The sequence below is a fragment of the Pieris napi genome, chromosome 2, assembly GCF_905475465.1.
Source record: "Pieris napi chromosome 2, ilPieNapi1.2, whole genome shotgun sequence".
Taxonomy (NCBI): domain Eukaryota; kingdom Metazoa; phylum Arthropoda; class Insecta; order Lepidoptera; family Pieridae; genus Pieris; species Pieris napi.
In genome coordinates this window covers 7,158,301-7,181,719 of record NC_062235.1, presented here as the reverse complement: position 1 = coordinate 7,181,719, position 23,419 = coordinate 7,158,301, and the positions used below count along the sequence as shown (strand labels likewise).

Sequence of the window (23,419 nt, the reverse complement as noted above, 5' to 3'; positions counted from 1 at the left end):
TTTCTACATACACTACCGTTAAGCCATCTTGGCTAGACCCCCAGATGTGTATCATAAAACTTGACGTTGACGGTCACCTTCAAACAGCTGTTTTTGACAATTGACTTGTAACATGTATTTGATTTGGTCGGAGGACCGAGGATGTAGTTCATAACGTGAATGAATATTGATTAAATAAATAAATTGGACTGGATTGGTTTCCTTATCGTAGTCCTCCAATAACCTCTGAGACCGTGATATGTAAAAAGTTATCTTATCGTTTGAAACTGTTATTTTTCGACTAAACTCAAAGTCACGTCACTTTAAAATGAGTTTTATTCGTGGTGGGTTGCTTTCAAAACAAAGTATTAGAACGATGGAATATCGACATCTTCATTTACTAAAGAAACAAGGTTATATAAATGGAGAGTGGGTAAACGCTAAGAGCAATGGTTCTTTTCCAGTGCTAGACCCGGCGAACGACAAAGTTATAACTGATGTACCTGATATGGATGCAAGTGACGCGAAAGCGGCGGTTGATGCTGCTGCTTGTGCTTTTAAAACTTGGAGAGACACCACAGCAAAGGAACGATCATCTATACTTAGAAAATGGTTTGAAAATTGTCAAAAAAACAGTGAACATTTAGCTGAAATTATTACAGCAGAAGCTGGTAAACCTCTGATTGAATCAAAAGGAGAAATTGTTTACGGAAATTCCTTTTTGGAATGGTTTGCTGATACAGCTCGTCATATAAACGGAGAGGTTATCCCAAGTCCTTGGCCTAACAAACATATAATGGTAACACGGCACCCTCTTGGTGTTGTTTCAATTATTACACCATGGAATTTTCCTTTCGCTATGATAACTCGTAAAGTTGGAGCACTTTTAGCAGCTGGTTGTACATGTGTTATAAAGCCAGCTGAAGATACTCCCTTAACGGCTCTAGCTGCAGTTGAGTTGGCTTTGCAGGCTGGTGTACCAAAAGGTGTTATTAATGTTATAACTTCAAGTAGGAAGAATGCTCCTGGTGTCGGGAAAGTTTTGTGTGAAGACCCTCAAGTTGGATGCATCTCCTTTACTGGTTCAACAAATGTTGGCAAGATATTGTATGGAATGGCAGCTAAAGGTATCAAGAGAGTTTCATTAGAACTAGGTGGAAATGCCCCATTTATTGTTTTTCCAAGTGCTGATATAAATCATGCAGCTGATCAAGCTATGTTGGCTAAGTTCAGAAACAATGGGCAGGCATGTGTTGGAGCAAATAGGTTCTTGATACACCAAGATGTATTTGATCAATTTGTGCAGTGCTTCCAGTCAAAAATTCAGGATCGTTGCATATTGGGGCCTGGTAATAAAGAAGGTGTTACATGTGGGCCCCTAATTAATGATGCTCAAGTCAAGAGTGTATCTAACTTAGTTGATGATGCTGTTTCCAAGGGCGCAAAAGTCTTAGTTGGTGGAAAAATTGCAAAAAACATCGGAGAAAGGTTTTATGAGTCTACAATGTTAATAAATGTTAAAAAGGAAATGAAAATATTTGAAGAAGAGATATTTGGACCAGTTGCTGTTTGTCTTAAGTTTAAGACTGAGAGTGAGGCCTTGGAAATTGCTAACAGCACTAAAAGTGGATTGGCATCATATGTTTTTACAAAAGATCTTGGTCAGGCATTCAGAATGTCTCGTCAGCTTGAGTTTGGTATGGTTGCCATAAATGATGGTGTTTTATCAAGTGCTGAACCACCATTTGGAGGAGTTAAGGAATCTGGCATTGGAAGGGAAGGAAGCAAACACGGAGCTGAGGAGTATACTGATATAAAATATACACTCTTTTCAGCTTTGGACAAATAATTATATGATAATCAAGAAATATATAAAGAATAACTTATGTATAACCTTAAGGAAAATGTTTGCTATTTAACTATTCCAGTCTTCCAGAAAATGTGATGATAGTTTAAAATTATATTAGGGCAATACATGAAGCAAGTTATGGATGTTATGCTATATAATTGTCTTGTATTTAGTACATAGAAATAAGCATTTATCGCATTTAATTGTAATACCACATTGTAATCTCTTATATAGATAAAATAAATAATTTGACTTGATATTTTGTTTTCATTTCTTAACTAATCTAACCAAAGGGTTGACGATGGTTACTTAACATACTTTCTATTTCTATTAACATATATTTCTTAAACAAATTATGTATTTTAATGTTAAAAATTGCTTGCAGAATCCAAGAAGTTGATGACAGTTTCTTTGAGAAATTTGGGTCCATATTAAAACAAGTGTCACAGAAAGCTGCTTTAGAAGAATCAACTCCGCTTGCACCTTTAAAAGAGGCTGAAGAGCAGGATGGTGAACAGAAAGTAATAGCAGAAGTAGGAGATAGTAGAAGTATTACCAGAGATTCTGATAGTGGCAATGAAACACTTCTTGATACAGATTCCGAACCAGAGGATCCTGAGAAGTTCGATTTTTATGTTGAAGCTGTTGGATGGAATGTAAGCTTATTTATACTTTATTAGCATAAGCTTAACTTGCTCCTTGAGTTAATTTTATATATTTCACCCTTAAACAATAATTGATTCCTTTTGGTACAGAAGCTTCATACCTATAAATAATCACAGATCAGAGAATTCAGAGCTTATTAAAATGTTTACAAATTTTGTAGTAATTTATTAATGTAGCCATGCATTTATTTGACTAAGAATTATATGTTATTTATATATTGTTTTAAATAAAACATAACTCTCGGTTTCGTAGTTTAGTGGTGGCACTGTGGCGTAAAACTAAGTTCCGTTCCCGACGAAAATAGATTGCTTGGCACCCAAGTTGACTTAAAAATTAAAATGTGTCTACCCCATGGTCCGTGGATGATACGAATACCTATCATAGACAAAAAGTATTTGTAGTAGTAGTCTGTTAGTATTTTTTATGTATAGCTTTTTTTTTTTTGATTTTGGAATATCGGTTGTTTTCATTATATAGAACAGATAGCAAAGAATGGAATTGGAATTTAAAAAATGGTATACGAAGGTCAACCACCTGGTTAGAACATTGACACTCTTCGAATGGTAGCATAATGGTCAAGTAGTGGCAATTTGCCAACTTATTTTCATCAGTAATTTTGTCAACTTCCATGCCAAGGTTGATATGCCCAAGAATACCTATGCGTTTGAATGTCAATCCTCTCCGAACGATTATAATCTTATGTAAAAAATGCAAGTATGAACATTAAAAAAATGATTACGTATAAGGGGTCCTTACCCATACAAAAAACCGAGTCGCTAAACCTTGGGCTTTTCGCAGACAAGCCGTCGATTTTTGGTCTGAGACTTGCTAGAGTATATATAATAAGTAAGCCAATTCCGCATCTCTATGAGTTATTATATAGAATAAATCACCTTACCATGTGATACTATGGGAATAAGCACAACAACATTATTACTAAGAGAATTATATTTAATGTATAATTGTATAATCTGTTTAAAACATCTAGATTACGTAGTCTGGATATTCTCAAGTTGCATTACGTCTATGTAATAGTTATTCACGGATTTGTTACTATAAAGTCTTCATAAGCGTTAATATTAATACAAATAACTCAGTTATGCAAATGAAGAGTAATAAAGCATTACTCATTAAATGACGTCATTTTTATACTTGAACGATTAGCTTCCTTTTTAATTAAAATGTTAGGTATATAAAATTCATATGGTTGGAATAGTCCACTCATGTAAAAAGCAGACGTAAAAGAAATAAGGCTGTTTTGCAGATTGATATCAAAATCCGACTTCATTATTCTCTTAACCGATCTGTTATAAATAAGCCGATAGTAATGTAAACTAGTTAATAAAATAAATGCTTCAACACGTGCGCACGCACCGAACTCAGGACCTTGGATGGCTACGTGTTTATTGTTACAACACCACTTACTTTATTGTAAACATGAAGTCTTAACGAATAGTTTTAGATATTTTATTAATCGAAGTATGAGGAAGTGGGTTAAGAAGCACCTTTTAGTTTGTTAATCTTATGATTGTTTATAACAGTCTAGTCTAATAATATTTTCCAATTCTTAAGAGGCGAAAGAAAGGGAAGTCAAGGGGCAAACATACAGACGAAGTTTTCTGTACTTTGTGACATGAAAAAACAATTGCAAGACCAAGTCCATTTAATTTAATACATAATAATATATATCATAATTTATACATCAAACGGCCCGCAATAGATTCTCATTCCTACATCTAATGTACTGCTTTATGGGATATTATATGTAATTGAAGAGCGCATAAATCTATTTTTCCATTAACGAAACGTTACGATAGACCATCATAAATACTCCTTAATAAAAATTATACTTAGGTTTTATGAGTTTTACAGTTCTCGAGATATTAAAGGTTTCTAAATGAGTATATAAAATAACTTTTTATTATTTGGTCGAATATACGTTGGCGGCGCCTTGCGAAAATAGAATCAGTCATGTTCGAATCCCGATTCCCAGCCAGACTCGTCAGTTCAGAAACGGATCGCAGCAGATTCATATCTGTTATCTAACCTGACGTTCAGTATGAATTGTTATATGAACATTTAGTTCTAAAGTGCTGATAGTGTGTGAAAGTGACAATGAACGGAACAGGGACGCTTCGGACTCGGAAGCTTAGGGGTGTAAAAAAGGAGATTCTGGAACGGCAGACTAGCATGATCATACAATCAATGACTGTATGTAAATATCAATTGGACTTGATTTGATTTAAATTTTGGTAACCGGAAATGTTTGGTGACTAGACTTGTGTTTTAAAGAACGGCAATGACTTCAGCGTTTAAAAATAAGTTGTCAAAGAAATGTAGGTACATTGTTCTTATTTAAACACATTAAAGTCGAGCAATTAGCAATTTGGGAACAAAGCTACCATTATGCAGTAGGTCAGTAAATCTAAACCACCAGTTTTCCGTTAGATCAATTTTCCCACGACGGCGCACTGAGTACTGAACTATAAAATATTGCATTTTATCGACAGTATTATATGCGGTTTACAATTGATTGAATGGTTTGTTTGGGGTTTACCTTAGCAACCCTTGTTATTGAACGAAACGCGGAAGCGAAATTAAAAAGTGTATTGGTACTGAATTAATGAAACTAGTGTATTATTACGATTCTACGGTATGTCTTTAGTGTTTTGTTTGTTTATAGACGCTCTCTTTGAAAAAGATCAAAACCGCTCGTAACCTTAAATTACACGAAGCATTCTTATTTTGAAATTATCATAAAGTATTTATATTTCCGGTATCGACGTGGTATTTTTTTAATTAATGTAATAGAAAACCTAATTAATAAATGTGGTATGACCTTCATTATTTAGATTAACTTTTTTATAGGTCGATGAACTCTACTTGGAAGTGCTGTATGAAATTTTACACAATGTCGGCGGATGTGACATAGGCTGTGAAGTGGGGAGTCAAGTGATGCTTTCATATGTCCAAGAGGCGTTCAAGATCTCAAATGAGAAACATACAGAACTGTTAACCCAAGCTGAGGCCAAAGAGCCCCCAGAACTGATGCTAAATGTTGAAGTTATTGAGGGGAAAGATTTAGTTCCTAAAGACCCAAATGGTTTAAGTGATCCCTTCGTGACAATATACCTCACTTCCAATACAGCACATAGATATAATACATCTGTTAAAGCAAGTACATTAAATCCTGTTTGGGAAGAACATTTCTCACTGTAAGTATGTTTATAATTTGAAGTGACGCATGGGCACTTACATCTTTGTTTCAGTTTCTTAGATTTATAATTTATTAGCGAGGTGATCAGCGTATTGTTTCGTCCCCTAAACAATGACTATTTCTTTAAGTTATTACAGTAAATACACTTTAGTTCCAGTTGCCTAACATTTTCTGTAAATATTTTTTTCAGTTTACAGAACCTATACTTCAGTCTAATTTCCATATTATAAATTAATCCCATTTCCTTCATGTGTATTTACCGTGTCTAGTTCACGCTGTTACTAATTTTACGATACAGTAACAGAAATTAACTGCAGTGCAAGGTCGCTGTGAATTACCTATGCATCAGATGTTTTACTTCCACGAATTGTCATTTAAAAAGAAAATAGGATTGAATATAAATAGAAAAATGATAAAGAACATTTTAGATTATCTATTTTTATGTATAATTTTGTCAATCTTATAAGGATTTATTTTCTTGTCTTGTCAGATGGAATTCTGCTTAGGAACACAACATTGTGATATTGATACATATCAATAGCTATATTTTTCATTAATAACAATATAATCAAGGTCAAAAAAGTATTTGTAAAAGTTCATGTTGGAAGAAGCAATATTCTATATTTCTATTATATAAGTAATATATATTTAATGATATATATTTAAATTTAATCTGTCTGTTCGATTTGTTGATGATATTAATAAGTTAATACATTTACAGGCCGATGTCCGGAAATGTTTACGAAGATTCACTAGTCTTAGAAGTATGGTAAGTTTTACACCAACTATTACTTTTAATTCAAAAATTAAGATGTGTATGCAGTATCGTGTTAATAACCAATGTTGATGATTGGTATAACACCAATCTTCCTTATGGAACCAAAAGGGATCTTTAAAAACGATTGCGATTTCTTCGCATGTTACAAATGGGACATTAAACGACACTAGCGAATAGGATTTGTGCCTACGAAATAGCTTATGTTGACGAGTACTATGAGCGGTAGTACGCAGGAGACGAATAATACAGTCAGCCAATTGCAATTTCCGCTGGCTTAGGCTATGATTACGTTCGTTCGGATCGAATTAGATATACTCACAGATTAAGAAAAAATCTGACTTGATATTCAACATTTAGGAATATATCGGAGTCTGGTATCAAAATTTTTGCTTTGACACACCTGACATTTGAAATATAATTAAATTTAGTGTGTATACTGTATAAGTCTCATTTAAGTGCACAAAAGCGCATCTTTATATGAAAAATAACTTTTTCCTTTTCTTAATATGTGAATATTTTTGTACCTATATCTAATCTAGTAATACACAGTATTTACAATTTTCTTAACCTTAACAATAATAATAAAAATAATTAAAAATTAACGAAAGAAAATTATACATATATTCAACTTTCCCACATTGAGTTTAATTGTTTTGTCGTGTATAGGTACTGTGCATACCTAGGTTTAACTGCAATCTTCGTGCCTATGACAACTAAAAAGTTCCTCACGATTTGACTTGACAATTCTAGGGACTTCGATCCTGCGGAGACTGTGAAAGAGAAAATGACGAAAATATTTGAGGTGAAGGGCGTAAAGGGTCTCAGAAAACTGATGAAGGAAATAGCCATTACTGCGTCTACCGGCAAACATGATAATGAGCTAATTGGCACATCCAATATACCACTTAAAGTAAGTAAAAGTACAATAAACTTAAATAAATCTCAATTTAATCTAATTAAATAAATTGTTGGCTTCATATTTATAACATCAGTCTAGAAAATAACTTTTATTGTGTAACTGTATTATATATTGTGACTTGTGATAACCACGGTTCCAAAAAAAAAACAAATTTAAAAGATTTGCAGATATTTTTACGTGACGATAAAAAGCGAATAAAACGTGCGTTTCACTAAAAGTTAACTATCACGGAGGGTTTTGCATGAATTTAAAATAAAACTTAGGTGTATTATCTAACTAAAAGATAGATTAATAGACCTGGGCATACGACTATATATAAATAACCATTGTTATAAATGTATTCCTAAAACTTTAGCATGACCAAGGTCAGATTAAAATATTATGTAAGTTGTTTAGAGATTTTGTTACCACACGGTATGAGTTTATTTATTTTAAACGAGCTTGTGTTGCGACTTCATCTACGTAAATTTAATTTTAATTACCCACCGTTCATAGACTAATTGATGAATATATTGATTTTTGTTTCACTTACCGGGTATTGTGCTATTATGGCCATTTAGGTATGTATGGATTTTCTTCATTGTATCAGAATTTTCTTTGTCGCAAAACAGCTATTAACTAATAAAATTTTATGAATCGTTTTAGTGAAATCACGATTAAATTTTATTAATATAGCGATTACATAACTATTTTTGTCCATATGTATGTATGTCTAAATACCGCGTAAAATTAGTTTAGTAGAAATAGATAGCTAAAGGAAAACCTAAAATATTCTAAATAATTATAATTACAAGAAAGATTAATAAATATATCAGATAACATCGACTGCGATCTAGAATAATTTTTAGGCAGTACTGATTTCGTACGTACGAATGTATACTTTAGTTAATCTGTGTTAACCTTTTTTTTATTTAAACTTCAAAATCTAATTTTATAAAAACGTTCTGTTCCAGTTAAACCTGCCCATTAAAATTTTGGTTCTATTTTTAAAACTACTATCAAGTAGTCACTAACATAATATATTATTATATTTTCAGTCAATACCAGCTGGAGGTATGATAATGTGGTTGAACCTTAGCAAGAAGAATAAAGTACGAAGACAGGGAGTTGTGAAAGTACGGTTCAATTTCTCGTCGGAAAAGAATTCTCAAGTTGCTGCGCAAGAGCATCGACATTTGTTAAGGATTTTATTGCTTCACGAATTGGAAAGTTCGAAGGTATAAATATGTTTTTGCTGTAGTTATTTTATAGGATGGAACTAAATAACTGAGCTTTGTTACACGAACAATACCAATTGTATATCAATTTCAAATAAGAGTGTTTTATCTGACTTGGCGATACTAATTATTATTTAGTATTACTATTATACTATGATATATTACTATTATTAGGTGTGCGCAAAGACAAAAGTTCACTCTTTAATCCATAATTCTAATACCATAGTATTAGAATTAATATCATAAGAAGAATAGGATAGGTACGGAGGTGTTTAACACTGCCAACTTTCTAAGATCTAATTTTTTATTTACGATTTATTATTTTAATTTACCCGGCCTTAATAATTGCCCATGTACTAAGTTTGCTCAAAAGTTTGTTCGTGACTTAGGTTCCGTTGTTAAAGAGTTAAATAACCTTATGGTTGACGCTAAACAGAAACGCTAAACAATTTGATTAACATTGTCTGATTTAGTTTCTGTAAACATCAGTATGTCTACATAACTTATAACAACTTTGTAAATAGGTAACATAAATACGTCGAAAGTGATAGAAATTTCGTCTCCCTTAGTATGGACTTGTTTACTTTGTGGACTTATTTACGATTTATATTAACTATTTACGTGGTTCATAAAAAACAGACTTCTGAAAAAAAAACAGATGATAAACCTATTGTGTCTGACACACGCCGTTGACTTTTTGGGTCTAAGGCAAGCAGGTTTCCTCACGATGTTTTCCTTCACCCCTCGAGCGAATGTTAAATGCGTAAAGGCAGAAAGTTCATTGTTGCCCAGCCGGGGATCGAACCTACGACCTTACGGTTGAGAGTCGCACGCTGAAGCCACTAGGCAAACACTCCTCACTTACTGCCACTTGCATGGTACATAATTTAATAAATATCTTTAATTTAATTTCAGGTGGCGCCATTTTGGTGGTGCGGCAACTTTAGTGCTCCAGCTGAAGGCATTTTAACTCAACATGCGGCACAAAGTGGATTAACACAAAATGATAACCTGCTAGCACAGTGGTTAGTGTTCTGTGCGGTCACCGTGGATCATCCACTCAGTTTTGCGCTCTTCAATAATTTATTGGAAAAAATAACCAAACCTCTACAGTCGGGTAAGAATTAAAAAAATATATAAACATCTTTTGATTTTGAATTGTGTCGATTCTGGTATCGATAAAATTCGTTTCTTTAAGTCGGTTAAAATGTTGTTCCATTTTTAAAATTATACTTCTTTAGGCGCGTTATGAAAAATTGATGAGAGTGAAATTTTACGATGCGCGCGCACCGTGACACAAAATTAACAGAATGAAGTTGCCCACGGAAGATGCCACGGCATTGGACATAATTTAAAAACAACATTCGAATAATAATAGAATTTATGTTACACTTAATGTAAGAGAATAATAATAAATATTTATTTTTTAAATTTTTCAAATGTCAACTGAACTTTATTGACTATAATGACTCCTTTTCCAGTCTTTGATTATTTAATTGTAATTAATTATTTGCATGCAATCAAAAACTATTTTTAATAATGCCAAAGAAGTATAACTTCTTACGCGCGTACATAAGTACACGCACACTTCTTTATTATTTACATTTATTTAGATACAAATTTCATGGAAATGCAATTTACTAAGTAAATAATAACAATCTCGAGAAAATTAGCAATCTACTAACAGAATAGCTTCACATAGGCTTAAAATGACATCATGGCTTGTTTCCGTCGCATTTGTTAAATAAACAGACTTATTTCTTTATCGTGATCTTATCAACGTGTCATGTGAATGCTAGATGCATTCAAGGTTATTAGTTTCCACACAGCTTTTGGTGTACGTGGTAACACTGACAATGTTTAGAATTGGCCAGTTAGAAACATTGCTAATGAATTTTTTTGAATTTCAATTTTAGAACTCTTTGTTAGCCTAATGTAGTACATATATTGCATTCATTTGTCATTTGTTTTTGCGAATTGGCAGCGGTGTAACCTAGGTATAAGAATTTGTACCATAAAGGCATATTGATTTCCCGTAACTCACCACGACTATTTTTAGCAGACCCGCATTGCCGGTTCTTATATAATTAGTTGATAACTGTACTGGAAAAATGACACTTAAAATATAAGTACTAAAAGTTTGAAACTAAGTTAAAAATAAAACAAATTAACTTCTTAATACTGATAGAATAGAAAATTCTAGAAAAATATAATTGAATATGTTTTATAATTTTTCTATCAGCTTTCAACAGAACAGCAATCATAGTATTTGATTAATACATAGTCTTCTAATTTTAAGACTCGCATGTTTTGGGTTTAACCTTTAAATTTAAATTAATCCAACGATTGAACAACAATTGTCTTAAATACTTTAAGAGGTAAAACTCCTAAGAAATTATTAAATATTATCAACACGAGATTGTCTTATACTGATATTATACGAAGATTATCCTTATCGCGTGATCTGCTAATTGAACCACGGTTTTTATGGAATTTAATTTAATTTAATGTGTAAAGAAAACCAGTGGCGCTACAACTTCTAGGTTAAAGATTATTGTATCTGTTTCGTCATCATGGTTTTTTTTAATAGACAAGCAGGTGATTGGCCTGGTTTTCTCACGTTTTTCTCCGTACGAGCGAGTGTTTATTGCATACTGCACAGCCGTGATTCGCTTGAGCTCAAGCCACTATATCTACTCCGCTTAGAATAATGTGTGGCATAGTATTAATGATATATTTATTATTTATTTTACTCACATACATGCACTTAGTTCCGTGCACTTTTGTGTAGCTTTTGGTACGTAACTTAGATTTGCGTTTTGAAGAAAATTTTTCGCATCAAAATATCTAAAAACGATTTCAACTAATGTAATGGCGTTGGTCAACTTATTTGACCAGATATTATATTTATATGAACTTTTCCAGGTCTGGTAAACGAAGAAGACGTCAAACTATTCTGGGACGGTACGAAGAAACTCCTACCAACCTGTTACGGCCATGTCAGAAAACTAAGAAAGAAGACAGCAGGCGACAAAACTGTCATGAAAACGCTTCGTGAAGTCCTACGAATACTCTACAAATTGTCATCATTGGACATCCCAGAGACAATAGAGTTGTTCCCCACAAACCTTTACGGCTGGTTAAAGGAGAATGCAGATGGAAGTAAATTGTCAATGTATGACGTTTTGCATCAAGCGGTGGTTCAAGGGGCATCCGATTGGTTCGTCCATATTCTTGATAATAACGAATGCAAGGATAAAACGGAAGATTCAAGGTTGCAGCATTTGATTCGAGTTATTCAGTTAGTCCGGTCCGACTTGCAACGTGCAATTGAGTATTTCGACAGAGTTTTTGTTGAGTAAGTATCTTGCTATATAATATTAATGCTTACTTTTAAAGCTCATATAGCTCAGTTATGTTAGTTAAAGTTTAGTATATAAGCGGTGAGCATAATTTAATTAACTTTGAGACAGTAGTAGAGGTGGACTTCCCGTCTGATTATATGCTTTCTGTCACTATAAGATTTTGAAACGCACCAGTATCAGTCAATCACAAAATTTTCAGTTAACAGATTGATTATTGTACAAATTGCATTATGAGTTGTTTTGTATAAATAATTTTTTTTTTAAAAGACAATTCACACCAATTGACCTAGTCCCATGCTAGGCTGGTGAAACTTGTCTTATGAGTACTAGGCAACGGATATACATACATATTATAGATAGATAGACATATAAATACATATTTAAACAAGACCTAAGCACAACACCAAATGCTCATCACATCGATGTTCGTCTCAGCCGGGGATCGAACCCGGGACCCATGGATTCGCAGTCAGGGATACTAACCACTAGACCAATGAGTCGTCAAAATTGAATTAAACCTATGTAGAGATAGACTCTAGCTTACGTCTGCCTCCATTGAAACATCCAGTTATACAAATAATGTACCTACAAAATATCGCGTTAAAGACATTTTATTTAAATAGAGCATCTTCGCAAATTGTATTTTCCAAACAATAAAACTACGTAATTATTACAAATACTTTCAGAGTAATGAGCTTTCCATATTCCAAAGCACTTTACGGCGTATACGAAGATAAAATCGCGTCTCTGGTAGAGCCCGAAGTGTTGCAAGTGTGTAAGAGTTTAAAGCGGTTGAGGTACAGCGAGGGGTCGAATAACAGCGTGTATTTGGCTGGAGGCTTAAATGGAGATACTGGGCTGGGCAATCCTGACGTTGGATCAGAACCTTTGGCTATGGGGACTACCTTATTCGAATTATATTTGGCTTTACAGAGGTTTTTGACGTAAGTTTTACTGTAATTTTTAACTAAATATTATGATAATGTTGCTTAGGTAAAATTTATTCAAATCAAATCAAAATCATTTATTCATATATGAATGCGCTAATCAAAACGGCTGCGCTATTTGCTAATGTAACAGGAAACAATATCAAATTTAAATTAAAAAATTACTTTATAAGTCAAACAATTACAAATTATGCATAATTAAAAGTAGGACGTCGTCATTTAGTTCATGTTTGAATATGTAAATTCGAATACACATCCTGTATTCGAATGAGAATTTCTCGTCAAGAACAAGTTTCTTGCATCGGCTGTGGAGCGTCATTGTTTCAATTAGTTCATGTTGTTCGTGCAATTTTATGTTTATTGGTGGGGGTGTTATATTGTATAGTATGTCACTGGCCTGAGTGTGTAATAGGTTAATTAGTTAATTATTTAAATATGTTCGACGACCTGGTGGACGGAAAAACTGTGTCCAGTTTGTGTTTCCACCACGCCAACTTCTTTCTATTTAGGATCATGTATAGAATAAATAAATAAAATAAAAATAAATGTAACACAATGTACACTTATGAACGTCAAAAAGAATTACTTAATGCTTCTAATTTTACATTTGCCAGTTCTCAAATCAAGAGCGTAGAACGGAAGAGAAGAACTGGCAATAAACTCTCCGCCACTCTTTTTAATCGCCAAGTTTCTTGTTTTACATAATGTTTGTAAGGAGCTGCAACCATTACTCCATTTTTCACATGACATCTTAAGTAATAAATAATAATAAAATAAATTAAAAGCAAATATTTGTCCTCTATCAGCAGAAGGCATGGTGAAATAGGAGCACGCACTTATATTCTCGTGGGAATAACACGTTTATTTTAATTGTCCTTAAAAATTAGTTGATATTTTATAATATAGCTTTTAAAGTCTAGTAAAATTTCTGAATAGACAATAATCAATAGACAATAAATTGGAAAGAAAAATAAATTAATATTTTATGGGAAGCAGAAAACTTAAATAGTTCCAGTGTTTTTGATTAAAACAAGCATATTTAAGTCATAAGAAGAAATCTAATAAAATGTCTCTCTTAATATTTCAGACTTGGCCAAGGCCTGAACGAAACAGAATGGCAATCCTATTCAATATCTAAATTCCATTCGTGGTTCTTCGGCGGCGTGGCTCAGTGGTTAGACATCGCTGCTTTTAAAGCACTCACGCGCATCGAAAAAGCTGTTGAATTAGACAATTTGGTTCCTGTCGATGGAAATGTGAAATATAGTAGTTCTGGAGTAGATACGTTGGCTATTTTCTACCAGATCAAAATATTCTGGCAACAGCTGGCCTGGCCTGATGTGGAAGGATGTTATACGTTTGTGGCCAAAATTGTTGATGTAAGTACTGACATGGTTATTTACGGATTATGAAACCTTGTAACCCACAATGAAGCCCACACATTTAAAGCAAGGTCATTCTCGTCAAATAAAAAAAAAACAAAGTCCTCTGTCCATATAAAGCGAACCAATTATTGTTCGTTAGATCAGAGTTCGTGCATTAGAATAGAATTGAATCCAGGTCTCTCGAGTCATACGCCCTGTGTTTAAACGCTACAAATACGGTACTTTATCACACACAGTACAGTTTACTTTATTAAAATGTGAATCTTTGTATAACGGGTAGACCATTATTTGAATGAACCAGATGTAGGGATGCCAGATTCCTTCTTAAATGTGATTAATTGTCTCTGGCATGGCGACTAAAATCCCATAATGTAATCCACCAAAGTTTCTTGATTTAGCTTTAACCTGACCAAATTAAGTCTAAGCGTTATTACTCGAAACATTTTATTTAAAAAAAAATGATTTTGTTGAACCATAACTAGAAGGAAGAAAAATTATAGTATTGTCTTTTATTGACTTAACTTTTAGACATAGAAAAACACTTTTTTAACGGACTTGAAGTTATGATTTGTGAGCTGCGATACTTTTTGACATTCAACACCTTTTGTCTTCAAAATAATTATAAATTTATAATAAATCATAACTTCAAATCCGTTAAAAAAGTGTTTTTCTAAGAAAAATATTTTTCTTCCTTCTAGTTAAACAATGACAAACTAATCAAATCTTGGTTTTACCACCTTTTTTTTACCTATGAAGTATTTCATTACAATTGTTTAATGTGGTCAAATTAAATTCCAGGACATCTGTCGATGTTGCGTATTTTATTCTGACAAAATGGCAACCCGCGTTGAAAGCGTTGGAACGATTAGCACAGTATATGAAGAGCGATTTGAAGTTACCACAGAGTGGTGTGTTGCCATAAATAATATAGACTATGTGAGACAAAGTCTTACGCCATTTGTTGAGGAATTGGGAATGGATGAGATCATACAGAAAATGTGTGAATCTCGATCGCCGTTGGAAGCGCAGAGGTATTTACTTTACTAGTTATTTTCTTATCTCTGAACATTTATAAATAAAATAGTGTTACATAGTTTATAGTTCGTCTCCCAAACCCGATGTAGTGAGTTCGAACCGCAGTGGACTTTTTTTTCTATGTACGCAATTAACATTTGCTCGTATGGTGAAGAAAACATCGTCACCGTCATGTTTAGTTCTAAAAATCGAGAGTGGGTGTGTAGGTTTACCTACTTGCTTAAAAGAAACAAAATGATTACGAAACAGATACAGAATTTTGATGCCAAGACCAAGACGTTACAGCTCCACTGCTTTTTATTTAATATTTATCAAAAATCTAATTGAAAAACTTATAAAGGGAGGTCTTACAAGCTGGTTAAATTTAATGTTTTGGTGACTGTGTATCTGTGTTTTAGAATAATAATAAATTGAATATAATCAATAAAAAACGCACCGCCTTCGCTATTAAGTACATTTTCTAAGATTTATACATATGGTAATATTAGAATTATGAACAGATATAGATATAGACAGACAGTTTTACCAAAGAGTTTATATAATTACGTTTTTATTATTTCAACTCTATATTGCATTGCATTGTTTATTAGTCTGTGGCGTCAGCTGTGCCACATACTTTCCAATATCTTCGTTAACATTAATTTTCTACAATCCAACTTTTAACATATTATATGGCTGATTTCATATCCGTTATTTTTTACTTCAATTTATTATAAATATAATGTTTTTTTATATTACAGGTGTAGAGACACCCTGCATAATGTTATAGCGAATGCAATAGATACTGTTAAAAATAAAATTGTCGAACTCCTTGAAGTCATGATTAAGAAGGTGAGCATGCGTTTACCCAATTACCTCATCATAGAGATTTAGAAGATTCACAGATACAGATTATTCATAAAACTAAATCATTTTGACTGCACTCTTTTAATTACAGTACCCTTTCGGCTGTTTCTGTCAAATGGTGATTACGCTTCAATCAAAAGAGACCGATAATTTTAGTTAAAACGGTGAAATTAGATGATATATTTTTTTTTAAATAAGGGGGTAATTTGACCCTAGTTAATGTAGTTAATGAAAATGAATAAAATAGCCTTCGTTTTTACACTAGCATCAAATATATTTATGTATAAGTCTATTGATTAACAACCATTATCATTTGAAGATTTTTTTATGATCAAACAAATTAATTTAAAGTTATAAAAATATAGTTTTATCAATAGAATATGCCTTGTATTATACTATTCAGAAGTACAGAACTTTAAACGAACTTATTTACAATTCTCACTACTCCACAATAAATAATGAACCGTATTGCTTGCCCCAGAGAACAAACTCGAAAACACTATTACGACTGTTTTAATGTTCTCTTATTTTTGACTTCCTTGATCGATTTCTCTGAATTTATGAAAAATGTTTTTATTACCTCGTTTTATTTTTCCTGTAAAAAACTATAGATTTTGCTCTTACCACTTTGTTCCCCGAGGCAAGCGATATAGTTAGTTACCAGTAGAATTTGTTTTAATAATTAAATTTATTTATAAAAGCGCTCAGTTTTATATTAATTGTTGTTTTTCAGATGATGCCATCAATTACCCGTTTCCTAATGGAAGGTGCTGAACTCCTTCACCAAGACTGCTCAAGCATGGACCGTGTCATGCGATACCTCGAAGCCAACCTCGATACGTTATACCAGCACTTAAATAATGAGAACTTCTCACGAACCCTCGATATTGTATGGGAACAACTAGGAGAGGTCTTATACGAATTGATACAGGCTAATTTGGAGGTAAGTTTTATTTTAACACAATTTTCCGCCTTTTATTAATTTAGTCTATTTTTTCGTTATTTTAACATTGTAACTAATATTGAAATGATTCTTAACAAATAGAGTCTAGATTATAGTTTAAGTTTAACGCGGGTCCCGCGATATATATTTTTTAAATTTTTTATGTCAATAGTTTTAATTACTCGAAGTTTCTTTGTTTTAATTGAACATGACGTCATTCCGTACTGAAACTGACCACAGTCATCGTTTACGTTGTCTATGGTCTATAAATCGGACGTCATACATCATCATGTATCATCGGTCTGAAATTAGTATTTATTTTGATTTTTTAAAACAATGATATTATAGTAGTCAAGTCACAGCTGACTTAGTCACGTGATTATAAAGTTGACCTGCTTTTATATGTTCATGAAGTAGCTACACAATATTCAGACTCTGTTTGTTAAATCCTTTCAAAGCGTGTATATTTTAATTAAAATAATAATAATTGTGCAATTTTATGTGATCTAGTGTAATACGTGATGTGTTTAATTTTTTTTTCTATATCAACATGGCGCTGTGATATTTTAGCGCATTTTCGAGATAATTATGTAATTGAAAATTTTAAATTTTTGTAAATATAACTCTTTAATTCGTGTATTATCTAGATCACGTCTCAAATAATATTTTCCATTTTCACTAACAACCTAACTTTAATTTATAGAAGCCAACAGTCGCTACCCGTATTCGCTTTAGATTCCGTTATCACAAAAACAAAGTTGCGCCAACGATCCTAAAATTACGGGTAAATAGTTGCTATATATCGCACGCGTTAATAATGCACCATTAATATTTTTATTTAATATTGCAGTCGTTTTCAAAATATGTTCCTTGAATGCATTCTTATGGCGCGAAACATACAGAAAAGGCGTAAGGTGAAGGCGCGGCGCAGGCGCAGAGCCGGCGTGGAACAGATAAGGCACGGATGCGACTTAAATTATATCAAAGAGGCCAAGAGACGGCACAAAGAGTCATTACGCTGGCTGACTTTATCGTGATAGCATGTCTTCCTCTTCAGATGACGAAGATGAGAAATTCCACTCTAGTCGCGACTGCTAGCGACGCGGACAGGCGGCGAAACGACGTGCCTGTGCCACGCCGCTTGAGTATAATTAACAACGTGCCGCTTACGTACATTTTGTATTGACGCGTTTTGAAGCGGCGAGATGCCTGAGCCGCGCCTTCACCTTACGCCTTTTCTGTGTGTTTCGCGCCTAAATATTTACGGAAGCGTCATCTCATAGTACGTTACAATCATGGAGCATTTTTGAAAATGACAATTATTAACATTTTATTTATTTTACTGTTGTTTGATAGCACCGCGGGGCAAAGATAACACGGTATATCAACCCGAGACGGCTGACTAAATCGGCAGCTGCCAACTTAGACTCGGTAAAAATATATTACAGAGCACCTTGGTTATGTATATGTGCTGTATATATCCTTGTCTATGTCTGATCCTAGAATAGTCTGTCGTACCCTTTGTGTGTTTTTAAAAAGGAATGGAAAAGTATATTTGTATGTTGGGAAATTGGTGGCAGAATTTGCTTGTATATTTTATATTAATTTTACTTTTCTATATATGCGAAAGGTAAAATCTAATGTATGGTATGTGGATTTCTAAATCCTATTTTTTATTATTTGTTATAAATTATTGAACACGTGTAAATAAAACGCAGAGTAATGTAAATTAAATTGGTCCGATGTTGGTAGCATCAATTGATTATCTCATTCTTTTGCTTGACTATATATATTACACTATCATGGTTTGTTATATTTTTATATTATTTTTGTGACATAATATAAAAATATTCACACAAATGTTATGTTGGGATATATATATATATATATATATATATATATATATATATATATATATATATACCCAAAATATATTCAAAATGTGTTTTTTTTAATTATTTTTTTTCGCTTGAATCATTCTGTGGACCGATTTGTTTAATACGTTTTATTCGGAAGAGCTGGGGATCGGTCTTTGAAGCAATGTTATTTCGGCTGAAGGGTATTGACACTTCAGCATTACGGCACCGCACAATATTTGAATGAGTACCCTGAATGCAAAAATAATGCATGATATAGGCATGTAATTGTTAATATCAGTAGAAAAATCATACAATATTGATTATTATATGGTTTACAATTTAATTTAGCAATAATTTGATTAAAAAAATTGATGGGGTTAAAATTGTTGTAATTGTAAAATTGGGATGTAAAGCGAAACAAGCGAATCGTAAAATAGCATAATGAACAAGAAAAACTATAATGTAATATGAATGATCGCTTATCATAAAAATGAGCGTAGATCAATCACATTTAAACAACCAGTGTTTTAATTTTTCAAAAATAAATTATAAACTTGTAAATCAGCCAAGTACAGGGTGGTAAAAGCATTACAGCTGTATATTCAAAAGTGTTCACAGAAATATATGTATTTAATAATTCTGAAATTTGCTATAAAGGTTCCGCTTTTGTTATAAATATAATAAATGTAAACCCCCACTCCCTCTGTCAATAACGTTTACGCATGGAATTTTAAACCCCATCCATTTCCAGAAACGTCGACCACCCGCGTTCTTTTCAAATCTCCACGAATGTCTCAAAATAATGGTCCGATCGTTCCGGCAAGATAACAAGGAGATCTATACATCTGATACCTTGAAGCGAGTGGAGTATTTACTCAAGTTACACGGTATGGAGACCCGGGAACTGATCCACCAGTACCATTTAGAAAGATGGCAGGAGCAACAGACCGTTAGTGAGCCAAAGATGGGAATGTTGACCGTGCGAGCGCAATTCATTGATAACAATCTCAAGATCGAGATCATGAATGCTAGGAATTTGATGCCCACGGATTCTAACGGTGAGTTTGCGCCACGTATTTTAGAAACTCTTATCTGTTTTTTTTGAATTCAAGTGAGATTATTAAGTAATCTTATGGTATTGAATTTCGAAATATTACATACATGTGATGAATCCTAAAACATTTTCCTTCACTAAAAATAGAATCCCTTGAAGTCTAAACTTTCCGTTACGATAGCGATAGAATTTTATTGTTTCATATTTAAAGTGTAAAATTATTTTCCAAGCTCCCTTGGGAGTCTGCAAGAAGAACAATGTTTGAGATTTTCATGGCGTGGGAGTACCATTTAACCAAATAAACAATTATCACCTAATATACATAGTCTCCTAACGGTAATAATACCGCGTTTTAAATATAACAACTATCCATTGATAGGCATGAAAATTAACTAATTCATTACACAAACCCAATAATAATGATTTAAGAGAACAATTAACTCATTTTATGTTCTTTGCGTCCAGGAATCAATTTGGTTTGAGGATTTATAAAACTAATACTTATTTTCTTTTAGGATTATGTGATTCGTATGTTCGAGTCGCGTTATTACCAGAGGACACATTTGTAAATGTTGAAAAACCAAAGACGCAAACACATAATAAGAATCTCTTCCCGTTGTATGACGAAATGTTCGTTATGTAAGTGTTTAGTCGTATCTAGTTTTATTCATATAATAGTATCAATCGCTTATACTGGGAATAAATAAGGCGCAACTGCGTTTCTATATATTATGTCAAGTGACATAAATTAAACATCGTCGATCAGACGGCAAAGACAACATTACAAAAGAGTTTATATAAAATACAATATAGACAACAGTTTGTATAGTAAAATATATTATGTTTTCCATACATTCATTCAAATTTCAATGAACAATAAAAGTTTTACTAACAATCAAACATCAGTAGGGCATATCTCTCTCTCTGTATTTATATTATGAAACGATTCGCAGCTCCCTTTCGCCAGAGCAGCGTAACACACAGGACGGTCTGTTACACTTCGTAATAAAGGATAAAGACATGTTCAGTGTTAGCAATACGTTCGTTGGCGAGGCGTACGCACACTTCAGTGAAGTGCCCGATACGCCTGCCCCCATATCCAGCCTCCCGCAACAACATTTGCCGCTGTCGAGACCCAGTAATATTGGTAAGTTTATGAGGATTTCATATTGAAATTGCCCGAGGTTTCATTCCCGTTGGTGATAAAAACTTACTTGAAGTGGACTGACCACCACAAAAGGAATCAATTAGGCTTCTGAGATGAGCGCTTTCAACAAGATATATATCATATAAAAGGTATATTAAGTATATAAAATTAAAGGTATATTAGGTATATTAAGAAAAAAAAACATGGCGATTAAAAAGAGTGGCGTAGAGTTTATTGCCAGTTCTTCTCTTCCGTTCTACGCCCTTTATTTGAGTACTGGCACTAAATGTAAAATTAGAAGCATTAATATGTATTTCTTTACTGACTAGTCATAAGTGTACAATGTGTTACCCATATGATTAAATGATTTTTGAATTTGAATATATATACGTGTAAATTTTTACATACTGTCCTTTTCGTTCAAAGTAAAAGAAAAAATAACTGGAAAAAATAGTTTCTAAAATACTAGGACTTTCTTTTTATACTGTAGAATTTTCAGACGGCGACGCCATCAAGGCCCTGGAGTCCAGACAAGGAGACAAACAAGCACGCGAGTTCATAAAGAAACAAAGACAGAAAATGCCAAGTAAACAGTTTTTCTCATTAGGTTGAGTTCACAACGCACAATTTGTAAGAAATTTTTGTACATATCGTATGTAGTACATACAAGAACGTATATAGGCGTACGTATACGTGTTGCCTAAGTACATACCATACCGATATTTATACGTACCGACGTACGGTGTACGATTGATCTGAAGTTTAGCTATGCCCCGACAGTAAAATACTTGCCTACGTTTAATATGTCTAATGAAATGATTTTATATGTTGAAAACAAGATTTCGAATAGTTTTGTATATTACAACCAATGAAGCTTCCTTAATACATTTGTAGAAACTTAATTAATTGCTTGTAAAATTGAATTTAGAACTTTTATACAAATATAATTAAAGATAAAACGATGAATTCCTTGCATAACGAAGGTGCTTGTAAGAGATTAACTAGGCGTAATTAGTTTTAATTTTCTCGCAATAAAATCATAATCATTAATTTATAGGATCATTAATATCGTGTAGAAACACGTAGACTGACAGATCATATTTTATTATTGAGATAACTCGTTTATAAAGTTGATTTCGTAATTTTGGCCCAGAATAGTTTGAGTCATGAAACCTATACAAATAAAATCATATGAGAAATATGTTCTTTGACTCGGAAATTTAATTTTTTCTTTCAAAAATAATATGGTTGTTGAATCCTAAATTATTCGAATATTTTTAAGTACAATTCAATATACTTTTTATATAATACGTCATATTGATTATGTATTAAGGAAAAATCTTATGAATCTCATATGGTGTGTTCTATTAAATACCGAATCAGGCCGGATTTTGAAATTGTTAATTTTCCTTTTATATGCATTTTCTACGTCTCATTGTAATAATTGTTAGTATATATTTGAAAAAATAATAATACGTTACATTAAGGCTTTGGGTAACAACATAAAATATTTAATATCAATATGAAGTAGTATGTATTAAAAACATTATTTAAGATTCAATACAATAACTCCATCTGAAAACACTGTAATACCGCTAAACAGCTTAAAGTGAGATCACTAATGATAATTGCTTATAACTGTTTTATTAGCACTAAAATCTAGTACTGGTTCAGCAAATTATCGTTTTATAGAAATTTCTTGCATATCCCCAAAGCCTTATTGCGTGAGGAAATGTAATACATATATCTATAGTTGATGTTCTGTGATAAATGCGCGTGCCTTATATTTATTTGTAATTAAAAAGTAATGAGGACGTTCGATTTTTAATTTTTGTTTAGAGTTTTGAAATTTTATTATTCTATTTCGAATCTTATGAATAATATATTTGCCGCATTATTTATTCGTCTCAATAAAGCTGTTTTAAATGCAAATTTGTTTCTTTGTTCATTATACAATAGACAGCGACGATATTTTTGAATATTTTAAATATCGAATAACAAGTGTTTGGTATTTTTATTGGCAACTAATGGACTTGACGCCACCTTGACAAGTGACCTATTTGTATATGAATGCTGTAGAATTAATATTTATAAATTCCGAAGGAACTCGTGATATATGCGAGTCTTTTAAGAATAACAAAGTTATGCTAAATATACTGTTCTTAAGTAGGAAATTCCTGTGACAATATTAAGTATATTTCAGTGTTCCCTAG

The 23,419-nt window shown here is 32.7% G+C and overlaps 2 protein-coding genes across 8 annotated transcripts in view; both read left to right on the top strand.

Annotated features, from left to right (window-relative positions):
• Nucleotides 1-23,138, top strand: part of LOC125061153 (protein unc-13 homolog 4B) — a 36,073-nt gene extending 12,935 nt beyond the window's left edge. For 3 of the 7 annotated variants that reach the window (XM_047666380.1, XM_047666421.1, XM_047666412.1), the window contains 18 exons: nucleotides 2,214-2,484; nucleotides 5,363-5,709; nucleotides 6,433-6,480; nucleotides 7,240-7,399; nucleotides 8,446-8,625; nucleotides 9,541-9,742; nucleotides 11,551-11,983; nucleotides 12,677-12,934; nucleotides 14,025-14,316; nucleotides 15,121-15,353; nucleotides 16,098-16,188; nucleotides 16,937-17,146; nucleotides 17,850-17,930; nucleotides 18,503-18,577; nucleotides 19,757-20,063; nucleotides 20,575-20,698; nucleotides 21,013-21,206; nucleotides 21,706-23,138. In XM_047666380.1, the coding sequence (XP_047522336.1) occupies nucleotides 2,214-2,484; nucleotides 5,363-5,709; nucleotides 6,433-6,480; nucleotides 7,240-7,399; nucleotides 8,446-8,625; nucleotides 9,541-9,742; nucleotides 11,551-11,983; nucleotides 12,677-12,934; nucleotides 14,025-14,316; nucleotides 15,121-15,353; nucleotides 16,098-16,188; nucleotides 16,937-17,146; nucleotides 17,850-17,930; nucleotides 18,503-18,577; nucleotides 19,757-20,063; nucleotides 20,575-20,698; nucleotides 21,013-21,206; nucleotides 21,706-21,818 (3,619 nt within the window). In that variant the 3' untranslated portion in view covers nucleotides 21,819-23,138. Of the gene's footprint in view, nucleotides 1-2,213; nucleotides 2,485-4,497; nucleotides 4,706-5,362; nucleotides 5,710-6,432; nucleotides 6,481-7,239; nucleotides 7,400-8,445; nucleotides 8,626-9,540; nucleotides 9,743-11,550; nucleotides 11,984-12,676; nucleotides 12,935-14,024; nucleotides 14,317-15,120; nucleotides 15,354-16,097; nucleotides 16,189-16,936; nucleotides 17,147-17,849; nucleotides 17,931-18,502; nucleotides 18,578-19,756; nucleotides 20,064-20,574; nucleotides 20,699-21,012; nucleotides 21,207-21,705 lie in introns of those variants that run through there. The other 4 variants (XM_047666426.1, XM_047666397.1, XM_047666388.1 and 1 more) reach the window with 4 other exon arrangements.
• LOC125061192 (succinate semialdehyde dehydrogenase) lies at nucleotides 112-2,085 on the top strand. Its single transcript, XM_047666438.1, has one exon. The coding sequence runs from the start codon at nucleotides 308-310 to the stop codon at nucleotides 1,826-1,828; it is 1,521 nt and encodes a 506-aa protein (XP_047522394.1). The 5' UTR covers nucleotides 112-307; the 3' UTR covers nucleotides 1,829-2,085.
• Nucleotides 23,139-23,419: the final 281 nt, after the last annotated feature.

What these genes read in the sequence shown, in the direction of transcription:
- LOC125061192 (XM_047666438.1), top strand. Translation starts at nt 308, where the DNA reads ATGAGTTTTATTCGTGGTGGGTTGCTTTCAAAACAAAGTATTAGAACG.